At 43.3% G+C, this 9,659-nt stretch overlaps 1 protein-coding gene across 2 annotated transcripts; it reads right to left on the reverse strand.

The window, feature by feature from the left end:
- Nucleotides 1-5,235: 5,235 nt before the first annotated feature.
- LOC307002746 (extracellular calcium-sensing receptor-like) lies at nucleotides 5,236-9,427 on the reverse strand (the record flags this gene model as incomplete). 2 transcript variants are annotated; one of them, XM_079620657.1, is made up of 6 exons in its annotated part: nucleotides 5,236-6,618; nucleotides 6,697-6,820; nucleotides 6,972-7,199; nucleotides 7,353-8,180; nucleotides 8,680-8,971; nucleotides 9,207-9,427. In XM_079620657.1, the coding sequence occupies 6 exons, from the start codon at nucleotides 9,425-9,427 to the stop codon at nucleotides 5,705-5,707; spliced, it is 2,607 nt and encodes an 868-aa protein (XP_079476783.1). In that variant the 3' UTR covers nucleotides 5,236-5,704. The 2 variants fall into 2 exon arrangements, with proteins under 2 accessions (XP_079476783.1, XP_079476784.1); XM_079620658.1 differs by having other exon boundaries at nucleotides 8,680-8,843; nucleotides 9,207-9,290.
- Nucleotides 9,428-9,659: the final 232 nt, after the last annotated feature.

The following is a 9,659-nucleotide window of genomic DNA, read 5'->3' on the forward strand; positions in this document are numbered from 1 at the left end:
CATTGTAGTCTATTATCAAGATTCAACTCCGTTAGATTTAGAGAATTACAGAGATATCAAACACGTCATATTAAGATTATAGGAATACAAAGTTACATTATTATGCATTGGTATAGGCATTTGCAGTTCGATTAATGTTACACTAGGACATATATATGCTTTCCTATGGTTTATAAACACATCTTAACACAAAAAGGGAGTACATTTAAGAGTGACTTTATGGTAGAAGTCCTTTTCTGGAGTTGGTTTCTGGTGCGCAGAGTCAGTCACAGTTCACGCACCAGGATGGCTGCTGGGTGAACTCGCGTTATCCCCCCCTCAGGGGAAATCTGTATGTATGTGCGTGGCCTAGACTTGATTAGTTTAACAACCAGTGGACTCTTGTGAACATCTGTTAAACAATGGTGGCTTGTTCGAAGGGCTGGTCAGCAGAACAGTTAAACAGAATACTTTTGTTTACTCAGGAAGAGATCTGGGTTCTCAGATCAATGATTTACGCAAATGGTAGGCGCGTCACAGTCCTGGGACAACAGAGGCTGTGTTTGTTGATTGGGATTCACTGATCGAAAAGCAGCTGACCGGATGTCATTGTTGCTACAACCAATATACAGTACCAGTGTTGCTTCATTATTAACACTCCCTGTGATATATTATTCCCGCGTCGGCTCGACTGTATTTAAGGCGATGCTGAAGGCGCCGGTAAAGATTTGGCACTCTGCCAGCTAGATGTACGGGCCAACTCTGCATATTCGCGATCAATTTTGCACGTTTGTCGATGGAAAAGGCTACTCAGTGATTTCTATTGTAATGGACAGTAAACAAAGGCAGAACACAGTACAATCTGATAGGTAGCATTATTGATAGAACACCAGCACAGTAACTTCATATTGACGCGCGGATTCATATTAACTTCATATTGAAAGCCACACCTTTTGACCAATGACGTATACGGGAGGCTTAGACCGGTGGCGATCGGCTTTAGCCTTGGTGCGCGCCCCCACCTGGAGTAGAGTCACACGGGCTCTAGTCCATGTGCGGTGACACCTCTGGATGAAGGCGTGAGCGGAGGGGACCGCGACTTCGGATTCCAGACTGGGAAAAATTGGTGGCTGGTAACCTACACTACATTCAAACGGAGACTGGCCCGTGGACGACACTGGCAACGTATTGTGTGCGTACTCCACCATTGAAAGTTGCTGACTCCAAGAGGAAGGATTCTTGGAGACCAAACATCGTAACACCCTTTCCAAATCTTGGTTGGCTCTCTCGGTTTGACCATTTCTCTGGGGGTGAAACCCTGAGGACAGACTGACAGTCGCTCCCAGTCACTTACAAAACTTCCGCCAAAATTTGGACACAAACTGGGGTCCTCTGTCAGAAACCACGTCTATCGGGAGGCCATATAAGCGAAAGACGTGATCAACAACGGTCAACGCTGTCTCCTTGGCTGAGGGTAATTTGGGCAAGGGAATAAAATGAGCCGCCTTCGAGAACAAGTCCACCACAGTCAAAACGACCGTATTGCCCTGAGATGGCGGGAGGGCGGTGATAAAATCTAGCGCTATGTGGGACCAGGGTCTCGAAGGGACAGGCAGCGGTTGAAGTAACCCATCTGGGGGTCGATTGGAAGTCTTACCAGTGGCACAAACTGAGCAAGCCAAAACAAAACTGTGAATGTCACGAGCCATCAGTGGCCACCAGAACCGTTGCTTGACTAAAAAACTAGTGTGAAAAACTCCTGGATGGCAAGCTATATTGGAACAATGACCCCACTGAATAACGTCGGACCGTAATCCCTCCGGCACAAACAAACGATTCGGTGAGCAACCGGGCGGAGGCGGTATCCCTTCTAAGGCCGATTTGACCTTCGACTCGACCTCCCATGTGAGTGTGGACACAAATAGGGTCTCGGGTAAAATGCACTCGGGAGTAGACGGGCGATCGGAATGGTCAAAAATCCGTGATAAAGAGTCGGGTTTGATGTTTTTGGAACCCGGGCGGTACGAGAGAGAAAAATGAAAATGTCCGAAAAAAAGTGCCCACCGAGCCTGCCTGGAGTTCAATCTTTTGGCGGTTCTGATATATTCCAGGTTCTTGTGATCGGTCCAGACGATAAAAGGTACCCCTGACCCTTCTAACCAATGACGCCATTCTTCCAACGCTAACTTAACTGCCAACAACTCTCTGTTACCAATGTCATAGTTACGTTCGGCAGGCGATAAACAACGGGACAAAAACGCGCAGGGATGCATCTTGTCGTCTGTTGGAGAACGCTGGGATAGCACTGCTCCTACCCCCACCTCTCACGCATCGACCTCCACCACGAACGTGATGGATCAGGGGCTATAAGGATGGGAGCTGAAACGAAGCAGCCTTTCAGTTTGACAAACACAGCCTCAGCTGTGTCTGACCACCTGAACGTCGTTCTGGGGGAGGTCAAGGCAGTCAGAGGCGCGGCTAGTTGGCTGAAGTTGCGAATAAAACGCCGGGAGAAATTGGCAAACCCCAGAAACCTCTGTAGGGCCTTACGGGAATCTGGGCTTGGCCACTCCACCACAGCCTTAACCTTCTCAGGATCCATTCGTACTCCCTCAGACGAAATGATGTACCCTAAGAAAGGAACAGACTGTGCATGAAAAGCGCATTTCTCCGCCTTGACAAAAAGCCCATTCTCTAGCAACCTCTGAAGCACTTGTCTGACGTGTTGAACGTGCTCCTGGAGAGACGAAGAAAAAATCAATATGTCATCCAGGTAAACATATATGAACTGGTCTACCATGTCTCTCAACACATCATTGACGAGTGCCTGGAAGACCGCTGGGGAGTTGGAAAGCCCGAACGGCATAACCAAATATTTAAAGAGGAAGGGCGGAAAAAACCCAATTGCTAGAGAATCAGAAATATATTTCTCCATAGCCTCCCTTTCTGGAACAGAAAGCGAATATAACTTGCCCTTAGGCAGAGACATACCTGGCAGTAGATCTATAGCACAGTCATAGGGACGATGCGGAGGAAGAGAAGCAGCCCGGGACTTACTGAACACTTCCTTCAGGTCGAGATACTCTGGTGGCACGTTAGATAGATTCACTGGCTCCTCCTGCAACACAGAACAAGAAACAGACGGAACAGCAGACGAAAGACATGAGGCATAACATTGATTACTCCAGCTGGACACAGAATTCTGACCCCACTCTATCCTGGGTCCGTGTTTCACCAACCACGGATGACCCAGGACAATGGGAGCGTGAGGTGACTGAGTGAGTTAGAGTGAGATCCGCTCAGTGTGGTTACCCGAAGTGTGATGGGTCCCGTGGTGTGAGTGATGCCCCGAGGTCTCTGTCCATTTAGTGCGTGGATGGTGATACTGTGCTCCAGAGGTTTGACAGGGATGTGAAGCTTGTGAGCCACTGAAAAGTCCATCAGATTCCCCTCCGCTCCCGAGTCCACCAGCGCCTGGCCGTTGAAGGCGCGGCCTGCCCACTGGAGTCTCACCGGAAGGAGGGTGGCGTTCGAGGGTCTGGCCATGGATATCATGGGGAACAGGCGGGGGCTGTGCTGTGGGACCTCTCAGATGTTGTAGTTGAGAGGTGAGCTCGGACACCTGCGTTACCAGAGCCTGTATCGCCCGACCCGAGGCACCGATCTGTTCATCCTGACGGTCCATGCGGGCGTGGTTACCGGCATACATCTGCTCATTGCAACTACTCAAGCTGATTGCACTCGCTGAATCCATGATCTGGTCAGATGGTTCTGTCATGGCTCGAAGGAAAAGTCATGGATTCAAAACAGGCTCGGCAACGCACGACTCAGTGGGCAGACAGCAAACGGGACAACCGCAGACGAATCTCAGAACAGGCAGACGAATCTCAGAACAGGCAGACGAACCTCAGATCAGGAAACTGGAGCGAGGGAGAGAAGACTGTGAGCTGGGCCCGAGAACCTCCACAACCATCTGACAAAGACAGGACGAGGTGATAAACAATATATAGGACATCTCTCATTCAAAACAGCTGACGCCGATCAGCTCATTAGCGGAGAACAGCGAGCCGCGCTGATGAGCCGTGCCCACTATTTCCACACACACACACATAGCGAGGGCGAGTCAATGAATCCATGAACCGTGACAGCAGTAATATCTTTCCAAATTTGTATGTCCTAGCTAAAAAATATCTTTGCATGCCAGGACCAGTGTTCCTTGTGAGAAGATTTTTTCAAAGGCTGGAGAAATTATCTGTAAAAAAAGAAGTAGGCTAAGTCCTTGCACAGCAGAGAAATGAAAATTTTTGAATAAAAATAATTTGTGACTTGTCAAAACATTGTGGCTTGAATTATTTTATTAATATAACATGTTCATGACCAAAATAACATTATGCACAGTGGGGAGCCTACAGGTTAAAGCTTCACATATTGGAAAAATACAATAAAAAAATAAAAAAAACATTTTTTAATGGCTCGTTGTCAAGGTTGTTTCAGATCAACACCTGCAAGTGACCACTAGGTGTCACCGTTGAGACGGGTGTCGTATTGTTTCAAAGCCTCGACACAATATGGCACATTTGCTTCAACTGTTTCATTGCTTCACGAAGCCTCGATCTGCCCACCACTACAGGTATCGAAGAAGCAGCAGGAGAGATGAATGGGTGAGTATCAAGCAGTCTGATAGTTTGGTGAAAAACAAAGAACTTAATCACCAGCAAGCTGTGGCGGATGACAGATGAGGAAGTGGAATTAACCATGGAAGACAGGTCGGTATTTCAGGTGAGTAGAACAGGTAGGCAGTCTGTGAGCGTTGGATGGCAACAACAAGACCATATAACTGAAGTGTGGATAGTGACTGCTTATAAAGGGAGTGCTAGTGATTAGATGCAGGAGGAGAGAATCAGTATTCTAGTGATTGTGAACGACAGGGGGAGCTGAGTGATTCGATGTGTGTAGAGTGGCTGGTGATGTGGCAGATCCTGTGACACATATCACATATATCCTGTGACACATATCATATATATTCTATATCCTATATATCCTTTTATCAAAATCAAGCAATTATGCCAAACAATCTTTACTCCTCATTTATTTATTACATCAAGCGTAAATTACATTTGATAATTCTGAATATATATATATATTAATATGTACATTTTAAAACTATTCACTTCAACATGCAAACTTTTTAGTTTCACAAGGATTAACATGTAAAGGATGTAAATGTAATTGTCTTGTTTATAGAGGTTATTAATATATTAATATGAATATATAATATATTATATTAATATATGATATATAAATATTAATAGTGATATAGTCAAATTTACAATCAATTTTTTTGTATATATTTATATATATACAAAAAAAATTACCAACCGCTTTTCACAATAAATATTCAAAGCAACTTTAAAGTTGTATTGTTATGGCCTTAATGCTTTGAAATGAAACCGTTTTTAGGCTGGGTGATATGACAATTTATGTTGATGATAAAGTTCTACCATTTGAAATGTAGCTATATTTTATCTATTAATTGTGAAGCATATAAATCAGTGCCACTTTAAGTGAGTAGGACTATGTGAAATTACTCACATCAGAGAGCAGCAGAGAGAAGCTTTGATGGAATATGGCAGTCAAATGTGTCGAGTAAATATAATAATATACCCAACCCAATAAAAATATTTTTAAATAGGAAGTCATAATTTTACATCACAATAATGCAAAACTATTTATTTTGTGCTTCTCTTCCCATTATGGCTTTCTTAGTGTTTCTCTCTGGATGTAAAAGTATGATATAGCACTTTGGGGCAAATATGGCCCCCAGTAATCCAAAACTAGAAGCTAAAATGGCAAAAATCTCCACCGCCACTGCATATTTCCCTGGTGAGCTCACATATGCTGGAACAAACGCAATCCACACTGCACAGAAGATTAACATGCTAAAAGTGATGAACTTTGCTTCATTAAAATTATCTGGAAGATTTTTTGCCAGGAAGGCTAACAGGAAACTTACTGCTGCCAACAGTCCAATGTATCCCAGCAATATAGAAAAACCAGCCACTGAGCCAATAGCACATTCATATACTATTATAGAGCGGATATAGTAGCTATTTTTATGGGGTGTTGGAGAGGCAGTTGATAGCCAGACTGCACATATCACAACCTGGATGACTGTTAGGATCAGAACTGAACATCTTTGTTGAGCTGCTCCAAACCATTTCATTGCGCCTTTTCCTTCCGGCCGAGATGACTTAAACACAGCTATTACCACAATAGTCTTGACCAGGATGCTGGAAATGCACAGGACAAAGCTTATGCCAAAAACAGCATGCCTTAATTGACATGTCCACAACTTTGGCTGTAAAATGAACAGTAGCACACATAGAAAACACAGTTTGAGTGACAACAGCAGCAGGAAGCTGAGCTCTGAATTGTTGGCGCGTACTACGGGAGTGTTACGATGATGTGCAAAGATGACCATCACAATAGCACAGAAGCAGGTGCCAAGCAGAGATGCAGTGGTCAGAGAGATGCCCAGAGGTTCCTCGTAAGACAGAAACTCAACTTCTTTGGGGACACATTGATCCTTATCTGGATTGGACCAGAACTCATCTGAACACACTGTGCACTCAACAGCATCTATAGGTGAGAATAAGAGAGAAGGTGAGAATTTAAGAAAAATTTACCTTTAAATTTTGCCAAGAATAATCTGCTCACCTGTTGTATTAGAAATCTCTCCATCTCCGCATGGCAGGCAGTCAAAACAGCAGACAGGAAGACCCTTTTGCGTGGCTCGTCTGGTTCCTGGTGGGCAGCTGTCACTGCACACAGACCGTGGGGCCTGAAAGAGACATCATCAGTTACGTCTTTTACACAATGAAAAGCTTGGCCTTTCAAGTAATATATTCTCATTTGTTTTATACTGTAGCTTTGACTATACTTTAGACTATATCTGCAAAAAAAGATAACATTAAAATGCAATGTTAATTTACTTTTTTTGTCTCAAAGTTCCAGTATATAGCATCCTCCTCCAGTGTGAGCACCATCCCTGTTTCTGGCCCATCATTTACTACACCGACTGTGTAGATAGTTATTGATCCATCTGTCCTCGGCTGCCAGTTCATCACATCATAGATGGCTAAAGCATCTCCATTCTTATCAAATGACACATGATCCCCAAAGCCTGTGGTGTAATTCACTTTCTGTAGGTAGTGAACCAGCTGTACAGATGTAGATAGGACAGGGTTATGTTGCACTTTTTACTGCTCTGGAACAATCTGTATTGCATGAAGCACTATATAAATAAAGGTGACGTGACGTGATTTGACTAGTTCTTCTTCTATGTAAATCTGCACTTTATATTTGAGTCTTACCTGCCAGGGTTTCAAGTGTGTTACGTCAGCACATCTGTTCCCACTGAATGGTCCTCTCCCCTCTTCACACTGCATCAGGTCATGAAGCGCATGTGCTAGGGCATACACTGCTTTATACACATTATAAGCTGCTCTCAACTCTGAAACATCAGTGTATGGTGTGTCTGTAATGCTCAGATCCTCCTGTCCTGTACACACTGTTTTCACTTGATCTCCTTCTGTCTCTTTACCCCCTGTTTCAAAACTGCAACCAAACATGTTCTCCCAGAAGATCCTCAACATATTATTTCTTGGATCATTTTTTGGACGAAGACATAACAGAAAGTCATAAAGCCCCTCGATCTCCCCACGTCTGATGGCAATTCCCAGTGTGCCCCCCAGGAAGGGCAGAAAACGTGGTGTGTGAAACACAGGTGAAGTGACCCAAGATTCACTCGCAATCCACTGCCTGCCTGTCATGTTCTGCAACACCAACTCATCCATCAAAGGTATCACTAAGGATGCAGGGGAGATAACAACCACCACTCTAGCTGTAGAGGCCTGAATAACTCCCATTATATGTTGAATATCTCTGGGGTTATTATCATAGGGTAGAATTTCAGAAAAAGCAACACAATATCCAAACCGCTGCATTTCCTGCTGAAATGACTGAGCAGCGTAGATACCATAGTCATCGTCACTGTAGAGAAGACCAACCCAGGTCCATCCAAAATGTCTCAAGATCTGAACCATAGCCTGCACCTGGAAGGCATCACTGGGGATCGTTCTGAAGAAAGAGGGGTACTTTTTTCTGTCACTCAAACAGGAGCAGGTGGCGTAGTGACTAACCTAATCAGGGGAGATGGAGAGGGAGGACAAGGTGTTAGAAAATTAGTGATGATCAACATAAAAATGATCAGTGCCTTTATAATATTTGTAACACAAGCAGATGAGGCAGGACACACACACACACACACACACATACATTGCCATTCAAAAGTTTGGGATCTGTAAGATTTTTTATGTTTTTATAAGAAGTCTCTTATGCTCACCAAGGCTGCATTTATTTGTTTGCATAAAAAAAAAAAAACAACAACAGACAAACAAGACAAAACTAACATACAGAAAAAAACATTAATATTGTGAAATATTATTTCAGTTTAAAATAACTGTTTTCTATTTTAATATATTTCACAATGTAATTTATTCCTGTGATGCAAAGCTGCATTTTCAGTATCATTACTCCAGTCTTCAGTGTCACATGATCCCTCAGAAATCGTTCTAATATGCTGATTATTTTTTATTATTATTATTTATTTATTTTTTACTTTTTTTCATCCCATCTTACTATAGGTACTCGAAACAGCCCCAGAACACTGGAAATTGCAATGGATGGAGTTGAACTAGGATCCCCCACCACTCCAATCACCGGAGGAGGGCCAGTGCAGTTGAGGCTGGAGAAGGACTCCTCTGTCCCACTAGCCAGAGATATGGCAGCCCGGAACGCCATTCCTAGCATCACACAGTTGTCATAAAGATGGTAACCAAGAGTGATGTTAGGCAACAGATTGGGATTCTTATTGATCTCATTTATTGCAAAAGCCATAGTCTGTGCATGCTGAAAGCTTTCCATATTAAATCTAAGAAAAAAGCAAGATAAATGTTAACATTTAATTAGATTAAAAAGAGATAAACAAATGACAAATTAATAGAAGTATTAATACACAGCAAATACATCAGAGTTCACACTCATGGATCTCTTCTATGGTTCACACTTGGTTAAATATACAGTTGTTTTAATATAAAATGTTGTCAAGATAGCATTACTGCTGTCAACAAGTTTTTTGAGTATATTAATGTTCATATTTCACTCACATTTCACAGTATGGTGGTTCTGGCTCTGTTCTGAAGCTCAGCTCTGGGAACACTGTGAAAAAGTGAACCTCAAACAGGCCTCCAAGTATAACATCTCCATCCTGGTACATGCCGTTCAACTTGAAGTGTCCCTGGATCTGGCAGGTATCTGATCTGAGGACTGAAGCTGCAGTGGTACAGTTAAAGAATAAGTATATAGAAATATACAGAGTGATCCACATGTCTCTCTCTTTCTGAGCCACTTACCCTCTCAGCTTGTATGGGTTGTTCATTTAAAAGAGCAGGCGGTGCCAAGTGGTCTTCACTGGAAATCAGGATGTCACCTTAAGAGCCAATCACCAATAAAGCCATTTTGTCACTGCAGCTGCTGTTAGAAGCTCTGGTTCCCATAGAAACAGTCAGTGTTCTGAGATGCACACTTAGGACTGCACATGCATATGGGCTGATCTAGCC

Source organism: Phoxinus phoxinus (genome assembly GCF_949152265.1).
Source record: "Phoxinus phoxinus genome assembly, chromosome: 8".
Taxonomy (NCBI): Eukaryota; Metazoa; Chordata; class Actinopteri; order Cypriniformes; family Leuciscidae; genus Phoxinus; species Phoxinus phoxinus.